At 53.4% G+C, this 23,670-nt stretch overlaps 1 protein-coding gene across 2 annotated transcripts in view; it reads left to right on the top strand.

The window, feature by feature from the left end:
* The window catches only part of COL5A1 (collagen type V alpha 1 chain), a 152,861-nt gene that overhangs the window by 16,306 nt on the left and 112,885 nt on the right, over positions 1-23,670 (top strand). For both annotated transcript variants that reach the window (XM_041724123.1, XM_041724122.1), the window contains exon 2: positions 21,021-21,188. In XM_041724123.1, the coding sequence (XP_041580057.1) occupies positions 21,021-21,188 (168 nt within the window). The remainder of the gene's footprint in view (positions 1-21,020; positions 21,189-23,670) is intronic.

Here is a 23,670-nt window from a genome sequence, read left to right as displayed (position 1 = left end):
ATTGTGGGACGTGAAGGGGGCTGGGTAGCCTTGGCTCTGTGGGTTTTTAGGCACAGCACCCGTAGGAATTCAGGGTTTGATAAAGGCAGCATTCATGTTGGCTGAGAAAGAAAGGATTAGTCATTGAAATGGGCTGGGGTAGAAAAGACACCACCTGGGAGAAGGAAGCTGGACCCTGCCTTCTTCTTGCACCAAAATGCATTCCAGATGGAGCAAAGATGGGAACTTTGCAGATGAAACCCTGGAGCTACCAGAAGAAACTGTGGGAGACTGGGTGTTACAAGCTGGGGGTGGGAATGCCGTTCCCGGTATAACAGAAACCCCAGAAGTCGTAAAAGAAAAAAAGTTTTACTCCATTAAAAGTCAAGAGTTTTCCTCAGGCTAAAAGAAAACCCCAAACGACCAATCAGTTAAAAAAAAAAAAAAAAAGGAATAGGAGCATGGATCATGGAGAAGGGATTGATGTGCTGCAATACTTAAAATTCCTGTAAATCAATAAGAAAAGGCCAGGAACCCCCCTATTCCCCCTGCAAAATGGACAAAAGACACATATAGTTCTTAGGAAACACAATACAGATAGTTTGTAAATGCACAAGATGATGCTTACTCCCTGGAAAAAGGAATTCAGGTGAAAGCCCAGGGAGATCCCTCCCCCTGCCCACCCCACCTGGCCAGATGAGCAAGGAACAGACATTGAACAACACACACTGTTGGCTCCAGGCGGTGAGGGGAAGTGGGTGTTCTCGAAGGTCCCCCTTCTATGAAAGGCAGAGGCAGTATCTCCCTGAATATTAAAATAAAATGCATGTGCTCCTGGACCTGGCAATGCCGCTGGGTCTTGACATTTTCCCTAATGGTACGCGCACACCTGTGTGCGGACACCTGTACGGCGGGGTAGCACCGTGTGGAAGTGGCCTGGTCTCGCCATGGGGGCTGTTTGGATAAGAACATCCTGCAGCAGCTAAGAGAATAGGGCTCTCTTGGTTTTGTGCATCCCGAGAGGGACGGGTCTCCCGGGTACTTTAAGGAAGAGAAGCAAGGTGAGGAGTGCTTCGGTGCTGTGAATCCACCTCTGTGAAAAAGGGAAAACACGTGTCTGGGCTTAGCTATCAGAGATGATGAGGACGGACACACGAGTGTGGGGACTCGTGCTTTGCACCGGAGCGGGCGGCGGGGTGCCGGCGTCCTGTGAGCTGGGCGGAGGGCTCCTTGGAGTGCCTGGGTGGCTGCGAGGTGGGCAGGTGTGCTGCTGACGGGCGGGCGGGAACGTGTGGGCTGGCTGCGCTGCGAGCCTCGGCCTTTCCTGCTGGCAGGCAGCTGCTCTGGGCTGGAATGCCTCGGTCAATTGAAAAAGTTTGTGGTTAAAAAAAAAAGGAAAAAAAGAAGGAAAGAAATGAGCTATTCAGGAAGGGGCTGAACAGACGACTGGGCATGTAATAGAGATCTTTTGACAGTAGGAACATGTGAGTGTAGAAGAGCCGAAATTGTCCTCCACAACCCAATCTACTCGTGCAGGCGGGGAAACTGAGGCTGGTGATACCTCACCTGGAGCCCCACAGCAAGTTCACAGAGTCCATAGACATTGTCTGTTTTAATCCTGAGGTAGATGCTGACAGTGCACATTTCACAAACATGGAGGAGCTGCCCTGCACTGCCCGGCTGAGCGCGGGGTCTGGGATTCAGGAGGGTCCTGCAGTCCCCCAGCACCCCACACCGCAGGCGGCGGGGCCTTGCCCCTTGCAATGCCCACCTGGGGCCCAAAGGCTCGTGCATCCTACCTTCTGTGCAGGTGGCAGCAGTCATGCTGTGAATGGCACCTGCCCCCAGACTGTCCTGCAGATGGAGCTGGGCTGGGTCCTGGGCATCCTCAGGCTGGGGTCAGTGAGAAAAAAAAAACAGATGACCACAGATGTGACAGCTTTGACCTGGGAAATGTTCTATGTGATGATGCTTGAGCTCGTGTGCGGTAGTGCAATGGTGGGTGTGGCCCTTGACCTCCAACCCCTTGAGCACCGTCCTGCCTGGATGGTCACCCACTGCATCATCTCCCCATGCTCCCTTGCCAGGGCAGGGCATGGTCTTTCCAACCGTCCAATAGCTGGGCCATCTGCTGTCACTCGGCTTGCCCCTTACCACAGTTCAAGTCACCAGGGTCCTTGGAGTCAGCTGATTCTCTGCTCACCCCTGGAAAGCCAGTCTGGACATGAGGCTTTGGGGGTTCCTCAGCTGGTGAGCCAAGGGAGGGGGCTTTGTGGTGTCAGAGGACAACGGAGAGTCCTCTGCCCTAGAGAAGCTGATGCCCCCACTTGTTCCCCAGGGCCCTTCATGTCTTGTTTCTACAAGATCACCACTGGGAGGTCCACCTTACCTTGGTCCCCAAACTTCAGCCACTAGTATTCTCACAGGGGAGTTGGTCTGTCCTGGTGGAGCTCAGAGCTGAGACCCCCGTGTTCGCTCACTCATCTGAGAATGGCAGGGTGTGCCAGGCATGTGGGCTAATCATGGCCCCAGATGCTGGACACTAAAATGAGCATGGGCTCCCTGCCCTTGAGCCCCACATCTGGGTGGGATTGGACTGTCACAGGAATCTGTTATAGGTCTGTTTGGTTGAACCATGAGGAAGTGGCATTTTATGGGCCAAAATGGCCCAGCAGCCATTTCACATGGTTTAATCTAGTTCTCCCAAGAGGGAGCACAAAGGAGGGCCAGCAGTTCAGCGTGGGGGCCTAAGGACACCTCCCTAGAGTGACTGTGTCTGAGCTTGAGGTCTACAAGGTCAGTGGGGACTCACTAGGAGTGGTGGTTGGGGCAATAGGATTGGAGGTTGGAGGATTCCAACTACAGGGAAATGGAATGTGCAACCCCCTTCATGCTGTGTGACCTTGGTCTTTGAATTTGGGGTCTGGTGTGACTGGAGCATAGCAAGAGCACAGGGGCAGGGGAAGGAGTGGCAAGAGATAAGGCTTTGGTGCCTGTAGTTCAGTGAATTCCTTTTTCTTTATCCACCATGCATCTACAAGTTCACCTACACAGTGTGCCTGCCCACTCATCTGTCCACCTACTCATCCATGCCATTAGCCCATCCACTCATTCCCTCATCCAACCAGACCATCAACTCATTCCTCCACCCACCTATCCATCCAGACCATGAACTCATTCCTCCACCCACCCATCCATCCAGACCATCAACCCATTCTTCCACTCACCCATCCATCCAGACCATCAACCCATTCCTCCATCCACCCATCCATCCAGACCATCAACCCATTCCTCCACCCACCCATCCAGACCATTAATCCATTCTTCCACCCACCCATCATCCAGGCCGCAAATCTGTCCACTCATCCATCCAAACCATCAACCAATTCTACCACTCAGCCATCCATCCAGACCGTCATCCCATTCCTCCACCCACCTACCCATCCAGACCATCAACCCATTCCTCCACCCACCCATCATCCAGACCATCAACCCATTCCACCACTAAGTCATCCATCCAGACCATCATCCCATTCCTCCAGACCATCATCCCATTCCTCCACCTAACCACCCACCCATCCATTCAGACCACAACTCTGTCTACCCACCCATGGATCCAGACCATGAGTCTACCCCACCCCCCAGCCCCCATCCTTCCTTCCATCATGGCACTGGGCTGCCCTCTCTACCACACCACATTCCACTTCCACGTCAGGGTGATATGACCCTGCAGATGTCCACTCTCACTCTGGGGCTCCTTGAGGGTGAGGAGAGGCTGACTCACTTTAGCTTCTGAGCGCTTACTTAGTATAGTTCCAGGCACAACTGGATTCTCTGGCTGTGTGTGCTGGCTTGAATCAAGAGCCTGGATGCTTCGGGCCGCAGCAGTGGCGCACAGTGCAGCCAGGATAACAGTGAGGCACTGCCCATGTGTCAGGGGTTCACTGAGGAAGGGGGCCCATGGCTCTGGACTCACTGGGGAGGTGGGAGGTGAATGGGCTCTTAGCGGAGGTGGGAAAAGGATGGTGGGGGAGCAAGGGAAGCTGTGCAGCTGACCGTGAAATGTCAGAGAAACTCTGTCTAGGGAATGGGGAGGTGGACTGTCTATGTTTCAGGATATTTGGTTATAGATTCAGAAATTCTACTAATTCCCCAAATACCTTTGTTAGCTTTTCTCAACTATAAAAGTAAAGCATACTTATTATGGCAAATTTTGGAAACATAAAACTGCCTTTCACTTTTCTGTTCTTAGTCTGTTTGGGCTGCTATAATAAAATACCACTGACTGGGTGGCTTCTAAACCACAAAGGTTTATTTCTCATGATTCCGGAGGCCCAGAAGTCCAAGGTCAAGAGCCAGCATGGCTAGGGGAGGACGCTTCTTCCGGTTCAGAGCTGGTGCCTTCTCACTGTGTTCTCATGTGGTGGAGGGGGTGAGGGAGCTCTCTGGAGCCGCTATCTTTGGGGCTGACGATTTCACCGTATGAATTTGGGGGAGGGAGGTCATGAGTATTCAGTGGCACAGCCCTCACGCTTTCCCCTTTCCCTGGCTCAGCTCCGGTAGAAACAGGGTTACACCTGTCCTGGTCACAGACATTTCCCGTGTCATTACCAGCTGTAAACATCCCCATGGCCCCCACCATTCACTGTATACTTGCACTGGACTTTACCTCTCTGCTCCCCTCGTGTTGGACTTGGGGTGTTTCCAGTTGCTTGCTGTTCTAAATAACACCTGGATGAACATCTTTCTGGTAAATCCTTTCTGCCTCTCATTATTTCCTTGGGGTGGATTCCTAGACGCTGACTCATGGCATCAGAACAGAGGAATGTTTTAAAGCCTTTTTATTGCGGAGGCCATTCCAACCAGCAGCAGGCACTTGTTGCTGGAGCTCCTGTGCCTTGGGCCACATTACCCTGGGTACCGACCCCAGGTGGGCCCATGTGATAGAGGGGGGGGCACCCGCCGCTGTGAGCTGGGCATTGTCCCCTGTGCTCCTGGGGGGCAGCTGGGCTCTGTTATGTAAAGCTCGTGACCTGGCTGGGCTGCCTGGGCTGCCTGGGCCTGTAGGGCTTTGGTTTCCTCATCTGGAACGTGGAGCAGCACTTCCTATCCCACAGTGTATCCTCAGAGCTGGGTTCTTTTTCTTTTCTTTTTTTTTTTTTTAAATATTTTATTTATTTATTCATAGAGACACACACACAGAGAGAAAGGTAGAGACACAGGCAGAAGGAGAAGCAGGCTCCATGCAGGGAGCCTGACGTGGGACTCAATCCCAGGTCTCCAGGATCACACCCTGGGCTGCAGGCAGCACTAAACCGCTGTGCCACCGGGGTTGCCCAGAGCTGGGTTCTTAATAATACTTATGCATCATGTACGTTTAGAGCACTAGTTGTCTCCTCCCACTTAGTCCGAAGATATAAGGGAATCTCCTGGGACCAAATGGACAATTAGTAGATGCTCATTGTCTCTCCCTATGCCCCCTTCCTCTCTGGTTTTCATGCATTTGCTGCGTCCCTGCCGTGGCCCAGAGAAGACAGTGGTATTGAGTCCTGCTGACCATAGGGTCCCCTCCCCACCAGGCAGTCACATGGAATGAGTGTGTACTGGAGCAGCGGTGAGGGGGGAGGGCTGGGGCTGGTGTTGGGGGTGCCACCGGGGTGGGTGGGAGAGAGAGTGGCCTGGACAGGGGCAGGCCCAGGTGTGAAGGGAATGGCCTGCTTTCATTCGGGTAGTCTCCTAGATGAATTCTTGCTGATGAGCCACCCAGTAGCGAAGGTGGGCTTCATGTAGACCTGCCCACTCTTGTACTTTGCCAGTGTTTGGAGGTACTGACTGAGCCCAGGGTTGTGGAATCTGTGGAGCCTGCACTTGCCACCCCTGGTGAGGTAGGGGGTGGAGGTTGGAACTCCACTTCGTCAGTCTGCCAGGCATGAGCCCAGGGAGTCCAGTGGAACTGGGGGTGGTAGGCTCGGGGGTGAGGGTTGTGCAGGCCAGTTCTGAGTCCTGCCATCACTTTGTGGTGCCTCCTTTGGGGGAGTTCAGTAGTTTTGCACAGTTCTGTGATCATTTGGTGTCCATGTGGCTGGTTTTAGTCATAGTAAGAGTGTTCTGAAGACTTGCTTGGCTCTAGTAATTTAAAAATGCCTTCTGGTCCTGGGGGAAGTAACGTAACATATTCCTCCAAAGGTCAGAGTGACCCAGTGCAATATTCTTTTACTTGGATCATATAATTGAATAACATAATTTCAGAGCCGAATCTTAGAATCAACAAAACCGCACTAGGATCTATCTGTGGCCACGCTCTGGACTGTGTAAGGAGCATTCAAGCGGATATGCAGGGCTTGACTGGATAGACACTGGCTTTAATTTGTAACAGGAAATATTCCTCTTAATTTCACTTATCACATTGTTTGCTTTGTGATATTTAATAGGTGTGACACCATCTCCAAGGGCTAATTTTCTTCTGTTTCTAAAGTTGTCTCTTCCAATGAGAATTTTAAGGCAGCCAATGTCAGCGCTGGAAAACCAGTGAGCCAGCAGACACATTTGCCTTTTGTCCACGTTTCAGTCCGGAAGGACAGGGGTGAGCTAGACTTGGGCCTTAGTGGGGGGGTGTGCAGAGGCATGGTGTGGGGTGGCCCACTCCAAATGTCAGACTCAAGAAATGTAACATTCCTGAGAAGTGCAAACACAGTTTTGTTTTATAAGGTTAAAAATTGCCTACTACCAAGGCAAAGGTGAAAAGAAAGCTCTGACAGTCTTGCAGGTTTGGTTTTAGGTGAACATGGAAAGAGGACAACTATTTAATCATAGTGCCATTTCCTGTGGGACACTAATTGGCATTTATGATTCCATTGATTTGTTATAAAGGCAATACACACCTGTCCTAGAACTGTTGAAAGCTACTAAACAGTATAAGGAGGAAAATAAAAATGAACCATGATCCCTTCCTTGTTTGAACCATGATTGTGGTGATGGTTTCTTCTATTGAGTGTAGCAAAATAAATTACCAGCGGAACATTTTGATATATCTATTTTCCAGTATTTGTTTCCATGCCCGCATTTACAAAATTGGAATTACAGGCTACTTTGTAATAGCTTTAAACTTAAAATATGCATAAATCTCAGTAAATGAGGAGTAAAAGGGAATTCCATCAACCTGATAAAGGACATTGATGTAAAATCTACATGCTGATTTCTCTGCTCCCTGGGATCAGGGACATGGCGAGGACACCTGCTCCCACCTTGCCTATTCAACATTGTATGGTGATCCTGGACAGTGCAATAAGGCAAGAAAAGGAAATATGAGGCATGTGGGTTGGAAAAGGAGAAGCGAAACTTCCTTTACTTGCAGGCCACATGATTGTTGATGTTAAAAACTCTATGGGCTTTACAAGGAAGCATCCAGAAGTAGTAAGTTTAGCATGGTCACAGAAGTCAATGCCAATACAAAAAGTCACTCATATGTCTAGAGCATAAAGATGAACAGTTGGAAATAGAAATTTAAGCTGCCACTGCTGGGGCATTAAAAATACAAAACACTTAGAGATATATTTGAAAGATAATTGTGCACTGGAAATTGTAAAACATCATTTAGAGGTATTAAAGAAAGTCTGAAGAGTTGGAGAGGTATACCATGCTCATAGACAAGAGGATTTAATATTGTGAAGGTATCATTTTAATCCAAAACTGATCTTGAGATTCAGTGTAATGCCAATTAAAATCCCAGAAGGCATTTTTGAAAAATAGACATTGGCAAGTTGATCCTGAAATGTACATGGAAAGGCAAAGGACCTAAAATAAAAAAAAAGAATTTTGAAAAAGAAGAATTTAAAGGGCTTCTGTTATATGATTATAGGACTTACTATAAAGCTACCATGATTAAAGCCTTCTGGTGTTGACATATAGACATGTAGAGCAAGGGAACAAAAGAGAGTCTATAAATAGTCTCACTCCTATATGATTTTTGACAATGGTGCTAAGAAATTTCAGTGGCAAGAGGGTAGTCTTTAGGACAAATGGTGCTGGAACAACTAGACATCCATTTGCAAAAAAAATAAATAAACCTGGATCCTTTACTTCAAATCATATATAAAAATTAGGTTGGATCGTAGGTGCAAGTGTGAGATTTAAAACTATAAAAATAAAACAAGAAAGAAAACACTTCCTGTTATCTTGAGTTAGTCAAAAATTTCTCAGAAAGTGCACAAGAAGTATGAACCATAAAAAAGTCGACACATTGGACTTGATCGAATTAAGTGCTTCTGCTCTTCAAAAGACACTGTTAGGAAAATGAGAGGGTAAGCCACAGATTGAACTAAAATGTTTGCAAAAACACACATGTAATAAACACATCTAGGAGAGATAAGGGAATGTTGTAGCTCAACAGTGAAAAGACAGATGACCCAATTTAAAGCCAGGCAGAAGAGTTGAACAGACATTTCATCAAAAAAAAAAAAAAAAAAAAAAAAAAAAAAAAAGAATGGTGCATTTGCATATGGAAAGATGCTTCACAGCTGCAGTCATCAGGGAATTACCGATGAAGCCCACAAGCGGGTACCAGAGCACACACAAGCATTGGCGAGGATGTGGAGAAACTGTCATACATTATTGGTGGCAATGCAAGCTGGTGCAGTCACTTGGGAGGACAGTTTGGCAGGTTTTTATAAAGTCAATCATACTTACCAGGGGGCCCAGCAATTCTACTCCTACGCATTTACCCCAGAGACATGAAAACATATGTCTGTGGAAAGACACACGTGTGAATGTTCACATGCTGCTTTATTACCCCAAACTGTGAACAACACAAGTGCCCATCAGTGGGGAGATGGCGAGGCAAACTGTGGTTGACCCATGTGGTAGAATACTTGACAGCAATAGCCAGAGTGGGCACATGAGCATTGTGGGTTCAGAAGTGTTATGTTAAGTGGAAGGCACAGACACAAAAGACTATATGGGATGCGATTCTATTCATGTGGCATTTGAGAAAAGGCAAAACTATATATAAAAGAAAAGTTAGTGGTTCTTAGAGGCTGGGGGTGGAAGGACATAAGGAGACTTTTTGAAGTGATAGAAATACTCTATATTGTGATGGTGGTGGATGGTTACAGGACCACACATTGGTCAGATTCTCTGGGCTGTACACTTACAAAGAATGTGTTTTTTTTTTTTTTTTAAGATTTTATTCATTCATGAGAGACACACACAGAGAGAGAGGCAGAGACACAGGCAGAGGGAGAAGCAGGCTCCATGCAGGGAGCCCGATGTGGGACTCAATCCCGGGTCTCCAGGACCACACCCTGGGCCAAAGGTGGTGCTAAACCGCTGAGCCACCCGGGCTACCCAAAGAATGAGTTTTATTTTATTTTATTTTATTTATTTATTTTATTTTATTTTATTTTATTTTATTTATTTATTTTATTTATTTTATTTTATTTTTAAATTTTTTATGATAGGCACACAGTAAGAGAGAGAGGCAGAGACACAGGCAGAGGGAGAAGCAGGCTCCATGCACCGGGAGCCCGACGTGGGATTCAATCCCGGGTCTCCAGGATCGTGCCCTGAGCTAAAGGCAGGCGCTAAACCGCTGCGCCACCCAGGGATCCCAAAGAATGAGTTTTAAAGAATGAATTTTACTACATGCAAATTATATATCCAAAACCCTGACTTAAATTATTTTTAAAAAATGGGGCACCTGGGTGGCTTAGTTAGTTAAGCATCTGCCTTTGGCTTAGGTCATGAACTCAGGGCACTGGGATCGACCCCAAGTCGGGCTCTCTGCTCATTGGGAAGTCTGCTTTTTTCTCTTCTTCTGCCCCTCCCTCCACTTGTACGCATTCTCTCTCTCTCAAATAAATGAGTAAAATCTTAAAAAACACCTGGGAACATTTCCCCAGATGATTAAATATTCATTTATTACTAATATTAGTGATTACTTAATTAAGCATTAGTAATATTAGTTAACATTAACATAACAATACATAAAGTTAATGAGTGTATGATATTGTGGTTTTCAGATGTACAGTAATATGTTCTATCCCCCTCCTCCCCAGGTTGGAACATTTAGTTTCTTTCCGTGTTTTTGGTGTTGCACATGATTTTGTGGTGAGGGTCTTGAAATTTTTATACCTCTCTGTCACTCGGTGTTGGAGGTAAACTCCACTGGGTGGAGAGAGTGAACGCTCCCAGCATTTTCAGTACCAAGTGTCACACTGTCTCTTAGAAGATGTCAGTTTGGGATCCCATCTGCACAGAATGAGAATTTTCATCTTTGCCAAACTTTAGTACATTAAAAAAATATTTTGCCAGTTTGATGGGAGACAAAAGAATCTTGCTTTAACTTGGGTTTATTTGGCTACTAGTGACATTGAACATGATTTATTTGCTTGTTTCCCTCCTTTGTAGCTGTAAGAGTTTCATACACATCTATTGGGAGTATTGCTGTTGTAAATCTCAGCCCCTATTTGTTGCTGGTTTATTGTGATTGTCCTTTGCTACCTTAAAACCATCCAGAACTTACTGTCTAAAGAGTGGTCCTCTGCTTTAGCAATCCTAGTTGGCTCTGGAGCCTGCGAATGGGGCCAGCAGGCAGGGGCTCTATGTTGCCCGGGCATCTGGTTGAGCTGCTGCACCGGGGCCAGTGAGGTGGCCCTGGGTCCTGGCTGGGGGCTTGGGTTCCCTTCATGGGGCCCCTCGAGGGGCTGCTTGGGCTTCCTTGCAGCATGGAGACTGGGTCCCAGAAACACTGTTCTAAGCTGCTTTAAGCCAGGACCCACAAACCAGCACACAGCACCTCCACGACTGGTCACATGGTCACAGAAACCAGCCCTGCCCCATTCAAGAGAGCATAGATAGCATCTCTTACTGGGCACTTGTGTTAAAGAATTTGCGGCTATTATAAAACTGGATCCTTGAAAAATGTGTTTTGGTATTTTTTTTGTGTGTTTTTTAAGATTTATTTATTTATTTATTCATGAGAAAGAGAGAGAGAGAGGCAGAGACATAGGCAGAAGGAGAACCAGGCTCCTTGCAGGGAGCCTGATGCAGGGCTCGATCCCAGATTCCAGGATCACGACCTGAGCTGAGGGCAAGCGCCCAGCTGCTGAGCCACCCAGGCATCCCTGTTGTGGTTGTTAATACAATTATGCAGGTTTTCTGAGGCTGTATTGAGCATTTTTCATAAGTGGGGGTGTATATAGAGACATGAGCTGATGTACCCTTTTACCTTCTACACGTGCTCAGCCCCTGCCCAGACAGAAGCCCCTCACTGTTCGGCTGGTATTTTTCTGGGCCTTTCTGTGCATGCATTTACATGACATGGTTTCAGGTTACGTAGACAGCTTTTATTTATTTTAACATGAAAGGGATGGCGCTCTGTGAATGTTTTTGTGATTTGCTCTTTTCACTTAGTGATATGTCGTGGCTGTCTGCCTGGGTCAGGCCAACAAGACCAGCCCCTTCCTGTCCAGTCTCTACAGAGGATTTCAGCAGGCAGCTTGTTTATTTTACCAGCTCCCAGCTGGTGGGCTTTTACCTGGTTTCCATTCTTTGCTGCTCTAAATGACTCTGCCTTACACCTTTGCAAGCTTTCTGTAGAATTCAGCCCTAATAGAGGAGAGGGGATCAGAAGGTCAATATGTATGTGCTTCCTAACTGGGCTGCTGTGAAATTGTCCCTAAAGGGTTTTCTACCTTACTGGATTTATCTTGAGTCCACAGAACACACATCTCATCACTTGTATGTCTGTTGGTTCTGTTCAATGGTTGGTTGGATGGTTAGTTGGTTGGTTGGTTGGTGGTTGGTTGATTGGTTGGTTGGTTGGGTGGTTGACTGGTTGGTTGGTTGGGTGGTTGGTTGGTTAGTTAGTTCACTGTACTATGCATCTATTCTGGGCTAAGCTCTGTCCTCCCACTGTGACTATGGGTGACACCCTTCTCTCAAGGAGCTCACAGTCCAGGAGATGGTGGGTCCCTTGGGGCACCTCCTGCCAGTCCAGTGTGGAGAGGGCATGGTGTGTGCAGACTGTGGTGTGGTGCTGGGGTGTCACGGTTAATGATGGGGCCTCTTGCTCTCCTTGAGCTTCATGAAGGAAATGGGTCTCTTGTGGATACAACTGCGACTTGTCATAATAACTCTTGAGGGAAGGAAGGAGCCTGATAATCTAGTGTTGGTGCTACTGATTTTGGCTACCATTCAAGGCTTCCTAGGAAAGCCAGGTCCTATTATACCCCTTTTATAGCAGGGAAACTGAGGCTCAGGGTGGTGGAGCTGCTGTTGGTTTTGGGATATGCTAGCACCTGATTCCGTGGTATGTCCATTTATTTAGTTCTGAGTCTTGATATGCAGGCCATGGCCACATGCAGAAAGGCCATGCACCTTTGGTGTGCAGGGCCAGTGGGCTGGAAATGCTCAGGCCAGTGCAACTGACATTGCCTGGACTCTGGAATGTTGGGAGGGTTAGTGCAGAAATGCTACAGACTTTCCACGTGTGCTCAATGCCCAGTAGACCCCAGAGGATATTGCTGCACAAATGAGGCCCCCCAGCACCCCCCAGTGACATTTCATGGAGCCAGTGGTGAGTCTGTTCTGGGCTGGTACAGTTTTGGCCCATGCCCGCCCTCCCTCATCCGCGAGGCACCCTGAGTGCTCCCTGGGTGCTGGGCCTGGGCGAGGCTGAGGATGCAGAGGGCCCCCTGCCAGTGTGACCCCAGCTGGCCCGATGGCAGCCAGCCCACCCTCTGGGCCTCGTGGAAGCAGGTGGGGCCCCACAGAGCCTGCGCCTACAAACGCAGCCAACCCCAGCCCGGTGGAATGTGGCGCTTGGTGCCATCCCCCACCCCTTCCCTTCAGAACAAGGAGATAAATTACCTCTGAGGAAACTAAGATTAATCATCTGGTTCCCCATCATGCCTGCAGGCTCCGCTTCTGGACTGGCTCCTGCTGGCAGTGCCTGTGTGCGCCCAGCCCTGGCCGCCTCCTCTGGCCCACACCATCTCTGCAGCGGCCCCAGGACTCCTGTGCATGCCCTGTTCTGTCAACGGCCGTCCCATGGGGTGGGGGACACATGTAAGCCCCTTTGTTTCCTTTCCATGAGGCCAGATGGAAAGCAGAGATGATGGACGAGAGGAGGAAGGTGCTAAGTGGATGCCGTGAGGAGCTGGACATGTACCCCTGCTCCTCAGGTCAGCAAGAAGATTGTCCTTCAGTTGTGACATTTGCTGTCATTCCTAGGGTGCTCGAGTCCTAGTCTGGTCTGGAGCACCCATAGTCTTTGGCATAATGGGAGCCCAGCCTCCTCCGTGAGGCCTAGCTGTGCTCTGACATCCCCATGCTGCCCTGCTTTTGGGGGGATTACCCCCTCGTGTGGCCCCAGGCAAGCCTTGGGGGGGCTTCTGTGTGCTCCCATAGGCTGTCTGCCTTCCTGTCCGCTCCTCCTGCAGGCCTTCTTCCCAGTGATGTGTGTGTGTTGAGGCTTCTCTTCTCATCTGGAGGGTCGGCAGGCTGGGCCACATGTGAGCGCCCTCGGCCTGGGTGCTGGCATGTGCATGTGTTTGGGCCCCATGAGGGCACCTGGCCAGCCGACGGCCACAGCGTGGGGTGATGCGGAGGTGCCAGAGTCCAGACCCCTGGGTCAGCCCCAACTAGGGGTGTAAGATGAGGGTCATAGCCTAAGGAGTGAGTTTCAGACTAGTCCCACCCCTCCTGGGGCTGACCAGCAGGATGACTCCCCCCACCACAGTCCCCCCTTTAGGAACATTGTGTTCCTAAATAGGGTGGTGTGGGTGTACACTGGGCACCCGGGGCCTCAGCTGCCCTCTCCCTGGGTCATGGGGGCACACGGTGGGCACCCAGGGCTGCGGCTGCCCCCCAGGTTAGAGTATGGGGGTGCATAGCTGGTGCCCGGGGCCTCAGCTGTCCCCGGCCCCTGCCAGGCTCACTGTACTTGCAGCCCCAGGGTGTCACCTGTTGGGAGGCCCTTGGAGGAGAGGTAGTAGCTGGTACCAGCTCCGTGACACTATACCTGCCTCTCCACCTGCTGCTCTCCTGTGCTCTCTGGAGTCTGAGTGCATCCTGGCTGCTATCACTCCTCACTGATTCCCCATTTCCTGGGCATTGCTGGGCAGCTGGGTGGCCGGCAATGACAGCCCAAGTGATCTGATGGGACTCACACCCCTCCAGGGCGACAGGTGCAGCGTGAACGGGATGCCACGGGCATTTGCTGGGAGGAAAAGGCTGGCTAGGCCGCTGTGATGGAGCTCACAGGCCTGGGGCTTCTCCCAAGGCTGAGCTGTGGCCTGGGGGGCTTCTGGGCCCCAGGAGGATGGAGCAGAGATAGAGTTTCCTGGCAGCAGGGGTGGGTGGGGCATGTGGGCTGAGGGCATCCTGCATCTGGCCCTGACCCCCAGTGGCTCTGTGACTGGCCTACAGGTCACCTCTGCTCCCTGCTGTCTGGAAGACCTTCTTAGCTCGTCCTTCCCTCCCCATGACAACCCTTCACCCTCAGAATGCTGCCATGAAGGCGCAGTGAGAGGCAGGATTGGGCCATCCTCCTCGCTGCCTGAGAGGCTCTTGTGTTTGCTCAGGGAAGGAGTGTGGTCCTGCCCTCCTCCCCACACTCTATGGGGGTGGTTGTTGGGGGCAGGGGAGGTGCTTGGTGTTGTCCAGCAGTTCCCGCTCAGGCTGGTGCTGCTCATGCCATGGGGCCGTGCATGCCCCAGGCCCACGCCCACCACTATCCCAGGGCAGGCCACCCTCGCAGTATCCTTTCCCTTTCACAGATGGTGACGGGGAGCCCCTGGGTTGGAACCCACTTTCTCCAGGGCCACAAGGCTTGTGGCTAGGAGAGCTGGAACCAGAGCCATATCCACCAACCCTAATCCTGGGGCCTTTGGAGGAGGGCCTAATCCTGGGCATCAGGTAGGCCTGTGCTGGCCATCCAGTCCGGGAGATAGATGCTGCGCCAATGATTTGCACAAATAGTCACACACAATGAAGCTGCCTCCTTCAGTGAAAACATCCTCCAGAAAGCCCTGAGCTCCTCCTTAGAAACTGAGAAACAGGCCTGAAGCAGTGGACGAGCCTGGTGATGTTGAGCATCGCAGGGAAGGCTGAAGGGGTCCTGGCTGGAGGGGTGGGGCCGGCAAGTCCCTGCCAGTTGCGGTCTCCATGCCATGCAGGCCCTTGTGTGAGGCATGCAGGGTGAACAGAGTCAGGCTTGAATCCAGCCCCATCGAGTGGCAAAACTGCCTGCGGGGAGGCCAGGGGTTCTGAGGCCACATGGGGGGCAGGTCCCTGGGGGTTTGAGCATGGTGGTCATGCCGTGTACTGCGCAAGCCCAGGACTGTGTTCTCAGGGACTGTAATGAAGTCATCCTTGCAACGCTGTGGCCTTGGTGGGGTGGCAGCCAGTGAGAGCCAGGCTCCCTGGGCAGGACCCTGATGTTGGCAGAGGAGCTCATTCTCAGTGATGGGAGCCACTGAAGGGTGGGTGTTCAGGGACCTGTCTTCCCAGTGTGGCAGCAAGCCCCGCCTGCCCCAACGTGATGGGCCAGGGCTCTGTCTCTGCCCCCCACAGCCTGGGCGTGGGGAGGGGAGCCTTGGGAGATGGCCTGTTCCAGGCCCGTGGTGCATTTGCTACCCACTGCCCTTTTGCTTTGTTCCCATAGTTTGGTCACTGAAGAGGAATGTCAGTTCCAGCCTCCGGAGGCTTGTTTGTTTTTTCAACCTGCTGTGCTGGCCTCCTTGATGGGGCCATGGAGGGCTGGTTGGGGGTGCCTCAGCCCTGGGGCGGGGCGGGGCGGGGGTGCTCCGCCCACCCTGCTTGCTGCCCTCCTTCCCCCCCTCCCCACCTCCACCCCTGGAAGCAGAGGGGGGACCTGGTGAGGACAGAGTGAGAGCAGGTGTGCCAGGTGTGCTCCTGCAGGCCGCGGGGGGGGGGGGGGGGCTCCTGAGTTCTGCAGCCCAGGAGAGCCGATGGACGTGGCACAGGAGCTCGATGTTACCTCCACTAGTGGAAGGACGTATCTCCAGGAGCTGTGAGGTCTCCACACATGCTGTGCTTCGGGGACCCCGACGTGTGTCACCTGCCTCTGCCAAGTGGCAGCCGGTTCAGGACCGGCATGGATCAGAAGCTGAGGGTGGCCCTGTCACAGCCCCAGCTGGCCAGTCCCCTTCTCCACACGTACTCACTTTTGGAATAAAGGGCCCTGCCCCAGGGTATCTGTGATCCTTCTAGCTATGACTTTAGACAGTTCTGAGGGTTTTGAAGGCATAAACCGTGGTGGTCATTTTGAGAACTCTCGTATTTTCCTTTGGTGACGATGTGGACTCCAAAGCGTGCAGAACCCCCTCCCTGGGCACATCCTGTCAGGGGCACCCAGCAGCCTGTAGGCACTGGTCAGGAGTAGGCCCTGGTCTCTGTCAAGAGATTGGTGTTGGAAATGTGGGCAATGGCCTTGGAGGGAGAGCCATGGAGTTCTGGGGCTGGGGAGGCCTGGGGGCCCCAGTACAGGAACCAAGTCCCACTGGGTGCCGAGGATGCAGGCTGCGTGCCTCACACCTCCCAGCAGCCCTGCCTGGGGACTGCGGTCTTGAGTGTTTGTGCATGTGTCAGGAGGCCACAGCCTTCCTTCACCTGTGAGGGCCGGTGTGCAGACAGGGGCTGTGCAGCTGACCCTGGGGCAGAGACAGACCAGCCCACACCAGCACCTGTGCCCAGAGAACCCCAAGCCCGGGGGCTGACGGAGCCCGTCCCTGTGGGGGATGCTGCTGACGGTCACTTGATGAGATAAAGGTGCAGTGGTGCCCCCACACATCCTGCCTGGGCCTGGGCTCTGGTGGAAGCCTGCGACCTGAGAAGGGACCCAGGGCCCTGGGGATCTGGCAGGTGGATGGGACGGCATTGGCAAGGACACCCTGATGGGAGAGTAGTGGTGGGCATGGCTCTGACTTGGGGGCCCTGGGACTCGGGGGACGGAGGTAAAGGTCCCCTCCCAGGGGGGTTCTGGTCATCAGTGGAATCCAAGGGCACGTTATGGTTCCAGGCCTGGAGAGTAGGTTCTGATAACCACACCCTCCTCCCTGAGCCCCGGAGGCGACAGTTAGCCCTCGCGCCATCTGGCAGTGGATAGACAGAGCCAGGGCCTCACAAGAAGTCTTTGCCAATAGCAAGTGTTTGAGAAAAGCAAATAAATAAATAAATAAATAAATAAATAAATAAATAAATAAATAAGAGAGGACTTTGAGCCCAAGGCCGGCTAGCGCAGGCAGTCCTGGTGTGCAAGGTGGGGCTGTGTCCTGCCCTCTCGAGGCTTGCTGGCTGGGTGACCATGTGACCCGCTGGCAGTTGGACCCTGAGTGCCCTGGGTGTGCTCAGGTCATCCTCGGTGGCTGCTTTGGTGTCTCGTGTCCTGCAGCCGTGAAACGAGGGGTGCGGAGTGCCGCCATTCCCGATCCACAGAGGCCCCAGGTAGCTGACTTTCCCAGTGACTGTGCAAAGTGCTTCTGGGGGTGGCGGAGGTCACCCTGGTGTCGCTGGTGGACATGTCGCCCCTGGCCATGGAAACGTTTGGCTCCTTAGCCCACCACTTGTAAGATTTGTCTCTGGCGCCTCTGCATCCTGGTCGGGGCCGCTCACTCCTGCACGGGCTCATCGGGAGACCCCTTGGTGGGTCCCTGCTATGCTTCTGTATTTGGGGGTCACTCCTGTGGCTCCTGCGTTTCTTTCCTGGGTCCTGGTGCTGCCTTGTGGGGACTTGGCACCTGGAGCTCAGCCACCTCAGTGCTAGGACCCTGTGTGTCCCTGAGCCTCACTGCCGGGGGGTGGGGGGGTGGTCTGGGAAGTGCAGTTTTTAGCTCCCCAGGCTCCGCAACGTGGGAAGGCACGGGAGCCTGAGTGGGACCAGAGTGCCTGCTGCTCCCAGAATGTGGTGGCCCAGGTGTGGTGAGCATGGCGTGGTCTCATCCTGGTGGCCTGCTTTGCACACTTGGGTCGGGTGTGGGGGCTGCATGGCTGGTTCCCTCTCTGTCTCCACCGGTGGCTGGGACATGCAGGGGTGCTGCCCACCTGGCTGTCATGGAGGGAAGAGGAGGGAGGGCTTGCTGCTTTTCCAGGGAATGTGCCAGGGCAGTCTTTGTTGCCAGGCATCCTCTCACCAGCCTTGGCAACCTCCTCCCTGGTGGGGTAATCTCAAGACCTCCTCCCTGGTGGGGTAACATGGGGCTCAAACCCAGGAGCACCTGTCCCCCAAACCAGCGCTACTCCCAGCACCATCCTCATCCTGACAGAGGCTCCAAGGGCCCTGATTTCTCAAGAAACCTCCTTTTGAAGTGGAGGCTCCTATGTCAGTGGGAAGGAGAGTCCACGGAAGTCCTGTCCTGCCAGATGCCTCCCAGGCCCTTCCCATACCTTCCATAAAACTTGAAGATTTTTTTAGCTCTGGCACAGGGCGCCCCTGGCCAGCAGGAGGGGTGGCCTTTTCAACTTGTTTAGCAGAGGCCCGTAAACATGTTCCTGAGGCTTCTGGAAAACAGCTCTCTCCCATCAGCAATTGAGAAAACAGGTTTGCAGGCTGCCCATCTGGGAAGAGCATCACCAGCTAGTGGGACGGGAGCCCAAGAAACCCCAGCCGCGATCTGTGATCTCTCCCCTTGGCTGCTGCCTGTCTTGGAACTGAGTCTCAGAGATGAGCCAGAGCTTGGTGCCGTGTCGCTGTGGCAGGTGAACCAGCGGCTGGCATGGCCCATCTCTTCCCACGGGCCGCGTCCAGGCCTGGGCTCTGCTGGGATCTGCATGGACGTCGAGTGGACAGGCACACTGTGAGGGCTGTGGGGAGCCTGTGGGCTGGGGGCAGGGGTCACCGGTGCCACACCAATGCTGTGGGGGGAGCTGACTATGCGGTGTGAGGTCTGGGCCCTGGGTAGGAGCCCAGAGCCACCCAGGAAAATCACAGAGGCCACAAGAAGTAGTGATTCTATCCACGAGTAGAGGTCCTGGGTCCCCACGCTGTCCCCTCCTTAAGGGTTCCCTCCCATCCTCATGTTCCCTCGGTTGCGGTGACAGGTCTGCAGCCAAGCTGAGCTGTGGAAGTGACTCCGCTGGGGGCAGAGCTCTGGGATCTGGGTGCCCTGGTGCCTTGCAGGGAACCGTGGGTGGGGGTGCATTTTGTGGTGAAGGAAAGCATCCCCATGTTCTTGGAGCCAGGCCCAGGAGGCTGTCCCGCCCATCCCAGTGTGTCATCGTGTGGCATTGGCACCTGCCAGGGCACCATCCACTGCCCTGAACGCCATGGCCCCTTGCAGGCATGGGGTCTCTGTCAGGGCCTTGCTGGACAAGCAGAGGGGGTGCACAGCTTCTGGGTCCCCACATGCCCCCACTCTCTGCCCCCGATGGTTGTGCTGAGCTCCAGGTGCAGCAGCTGGCTGCAGGATTCCCGGGACCCGCAAAGGGGAAACCGACACTGTGGCGGGAGGGGTTGTTTCTCACCTCAAATCCTCCACCCATGTTAGAGAAGCAAGGCTTTCCTCTTGAGCGAGTCTCAGGCATGTAGTCACCCCTCTGGGGAGGAAGGAGGGTGAGCCAGTGAGCTGGAGAGCCTGTGCCAGTCTCGCGGTCGCCCCCCGCACTGGATGCTGATTTTATAGTAGCAGGTGTTGAGTCTAAGCCAAGCTGCCCTAAATGTAGGGAGGAACGTGCTGGCTAACGTAGAGGTTCGTTCTTCAGGCACGGCTTGATCCAGGGGCGCGAGCTCTGTGGCAGGAGCCTATCTCTCTCTCTCCCAGGAGAGGGCCTCCTGCAGCTCCCCATTCATAGTCCATGTGCGGGACCAGCAGAGTAGAGAGAATTGCTCTTTCCTGGAGGAAGAGGCCCAGGATGGAGCCCTGTGGGGCCTGGGCCACTTATGGGCTACCCGGGCACCAACCACCTGGGATGAGAGGTGCTGTGCCCTGATTTGCACCGTGGAGCTGGAGCTCACATATTCAGTGGTGGGGGCCGGGCCAGTCATCAGCCCCACCCACACCCCCGCAGACAGGTGGGTGCTGGTCCCTGGGCTCCCCAAAACCCCAGGGCAGTACCTGCTGCTCACAGGGCCTGTCACTCCAACTTATTTTCTCTGCTGGAATGACTAGGGCTTCTTGTCTGTAGTAATGGGAGCTGAGCTTTTCCCCATGAAATGGCCTTTGTTTAGGGCAGGTGTGTGGATCCCAGGCCTGTAGTCCTCAGAGCCTGGAGGTCCCCGCTCTCCCTACTGTGAAGGAGGGAGCCAGGGGCACGGGGAGGCTGTCTCATTTCTTGCTGAAGGAAGTGCCCTGGCTGCCGTTGGAATGCCCTTGGGAGCTGCTGCCCTGCCCCCCATGGAGGGTTCGGAACTTTCTGGAAGGGATGCAGGGACCTGCTCCTCCCATGTCCTTGGTTCTGCACTGTCTTGCTTGTAAGCATAGGTCTTCTAGGGGAAGTGGAAACTGGCTCTTTGCTATAAACAGTTATGGGAAAAATCACCTTTTAATTGGATAATGATGGGGGGTAGCATGGGCTCTGCGGGCTCTGTGTCCTAGTCACACAGGATGTGTTGACCCCGGGAGCCATACAGCAGAACCCACGAGCCATCAGTGCCCCTGCTCCAGAAGACCTTCTTCCAGGGTCGCTCCCATCAGCAGTGGGGTCCTCGCGGCTTGCGTTCGGGGCGGCTTTCCCACAACTGGGCCAGGGGAGAGTGACTGGGAGCAGGCGTTGGACAGCACCGGCCAGCGAAGGATGCAGAGTGGAGGGGCTGTATCTGCAAAGTTGGGGTGGGGGCGGCCGTGGGCTGTTGCCAGCAGGGGTCTCCTCCTGGTGTGTGGCTGTGGCGGGAGCTGGGTTGGAGTGTGGTTCTGGGGACCCCGATGTGTGCCGTCCCATGCCCCCGAGCGCCTGGCCCCTCAGTTGGTCCTGAGCTGGTTCCCATTCTCCTAATCTGTCCGGGTGCTCCTGGGTGGGCGGCAGGTGCCGTGTGGTGCTCCTCACCTCACCCATAGCTAACCCCCCACCTCCCTTTACCATTTCAGCTCAGCCAGCGGATCTCCTGAAGGTCCTAGATTTTCACAACTTGCCTGATGGAATAACAAAGACAACAGGTTTTTGTGCTACGCGGAGATCTTCCAAAGGCCCAGACGTCGCTTACAGAGTCACAAAAGATGCCCAGCTCAGCGCGCCCACCAAGCAGTTGTATCCTGGTAAGAGACATGTGTGTGTGTGTTCAGGCAGGTGGGTGGTGGGTGGTGGGGACAGGTGTGCATCTTCTGTTGGAGGCAATGGCTCTACCTCCCACCTCCAGCCCAGGCGCAGAGCTGGGAGACTGTGTGGTGGGAGAGGCACGTGTGGTTTTGCTCGAAGCTCTTCTAAGGAGGCTGGTTTGGTGTCATTCTAGTGAAAACAGCCCAGTGGATATCACCCCGCCCCCCCACCCCCCAGAGGTGGGCATGTGGGGCCTCATCTATTCCCCTGGCTTTTCCCGGGCAGGTGTATCTCCAGCTGTAGACAGGCTGCCAGGACTCCAAATGCAAAAAGGTGATGCATGGTTCTGCTGTGACGAGGTTGAGAGAGACCCGGGGTCATGGGAAAGGAAGCGCTCCCACACAGAAGCTTAATTGGGGCAGTGACATTAAGAGACACATGAATCACACGTTGGGGCTCCCAGCAAGAGGGTGCAAGCTTTTAATGAGAAGCAACTGCCAAGGGCCAGATCTCTGCTTTTAATTACGTGCCCGGAGTGGGGGGCAATGTTGGCTGCTAAGATGCAGTGCCTGGTTGTCCCCGTTGACCGGCTGTGGACGCTCTGTGACACCCCCTCCCCATACCCCGCCCCCCTCAGGGCTTATCTGGATGTGAGTAATAGCCAATGATTGATCACCTCTCGCCTCTGCCTTAAATGAGCTTGTTCTGGTTTAGATCAGAAAGGGAGTAGGGGACCAGGCAGGTATGCTCACCTTTGGAGATGTTCTGTAATTAGTGGAAGACCTGGCTGTGACCCTGACCTGTGACACCGATGTTGGGCGGTAGCGACGTCTCTGTGCTCCCACATCCCCATGGGGTCCCCAAGGACACACTCTTTCGGGGCAGTTTATTTGCTTCCGATGCCCCTTGCACTCAGCCAGGCTTTATTTAATTTTTTGAAAGATTTAATTTCTTTATTCGAGAGAGAGAGAGAGTGTGAGATTGAGCAGAGGAGGGGCAGAGGGAGAGGGAGAGGGAGAAGCAGACTCCCTGTGGACTCAATCTCAGGACCCTGGATCAGGACCCGAGCAGAAGGCCGATGCTTCACCCCCTGAGCTGCCCAGGTACCCATCAGCTTACTTTTAGTCCATGGGGCCCTTAGGAGTCTGTTTCCGAGAGATGCCGGGTCGGCCCTTTCCAAGAAGGTCACTGGGGGGTACCCTCATTTGGGTAGATGAGGTCAGTGGGGGGCACAGGTCGCCTCCGGACCTCCCAGGAGTGTACTTCTGCTTGCCCAGCCGCCCTGGGCTGCAGACAAGGTCACTCCCCGCAGATCGCCTCCATTCCCCACGTCCCCAGAACACTTCCTCCCCTTTGGGGCTGAGCCTGTGTTCCAGAATCATCCGCCAGGTGCCTGCTCTCATTTCTGCCTGGAAGCTGCCCATGTCCTGCCCCTCATTCCCCATCCCAGAGAGAGGGCATTGCAGAGAAGGGCTCTGGGGGGCGGCTGCTTATCTCGAGGCAAGAAATTGCATGATCTCAGGAGATAGACTCATCACTGGGGATCTAGTCTGGATTCCTCAGCAGGCAGACAGGATGTAGGTTTGAAGCCTTCGTTTTCCTTGAGCTCTCAAATCAGTGACTCAATTAGAAACTGAGCGTGTAAACGCACTGGCAGGGTCTTCTGGTCACAATTAGCATGTGGAGCAGAACGGGTCCCGGCACAGCCAGTGCCTCGTCCAAGCCACATAAAGCTGGAGGTCACTGCGGGCTGATCTGACTAGGAATTTCTACGGGGTCCCCTCTCCAAACCCCACAGTGAGTCCTCAAAAGCTGCCAGGGGTGTGCCTCCAGGTCAGGGTGGTATGATGTGGCCTCAGGTGTGAGGAGGCACACAGCTTCTGTCCCTTCTCTCTGAGAGCCTCTGAGGGAGCCGGATGCCTGTCGGCCTCCTCACTGTGGGGCCCGTCTCCCTGGGCCAGGGTGGTGCGGCTGCACCTTAGCAGCCTGTGTCTCCTGGAAGGGGTGCGTCAGGTGGCTGCTCGCTGCAAGGCTGGGGCACGATGGCCTGAGTTGAGCATAAACATCTCTGAACGACTCTTTGAGCAAAGGGAAGTCCACGTCCAGGTGACTGTGGCCATGACAGGAAGACCTCAGAGTTGTCCAGTTGTTCTGGAGACACGGGGACCCCATTCACAGGCTCACAGAGGAGTGCTCGGCGGCCAGGGCCAAGCAGCTCTTTGGGGGCCTTTGTGGGGCTTGCCCTACCTCCAGAGGGGTGCAGGTGGGCAGCTCAGTGCTGCCAGATGGAGACATGTGTCCTCCCTGATTCCAAGACAGCTTCCTCATCTTGCTTACAGCCAATGGGCAGGTCCTGAGGTCAGCGGGACCCTGGAGCTCCTGTGCACCCATGGACCTTTCCAAACAGTTGGCACTGGTGGCCCATAAGGATTAAGGCAGAGCCCAGAACTGTGATGCTTTGGGGAGAGAGCATGGCACTGC

The sequence above is a fragment of the Vulpes lagopus genome, chromosome 12 (genome assembly GCF_018345385.1).
Source record: "Vulpes lagopus strain Blue_001 chromosome 12, ASM1834538v1, whole genome shotgun sequence".
NCBI classification, from domain to species: domain Eukaryota; kingdom Metazoa; phylum Chordata; class Mammalia; order Carnivora; family Canidae; genus Vulpes; species Vulpes lagopus.
Note: the sequence above shows the minus strand (reverse complement) of the source record. Positions and strands in the feature narration are given on the sequence as shown.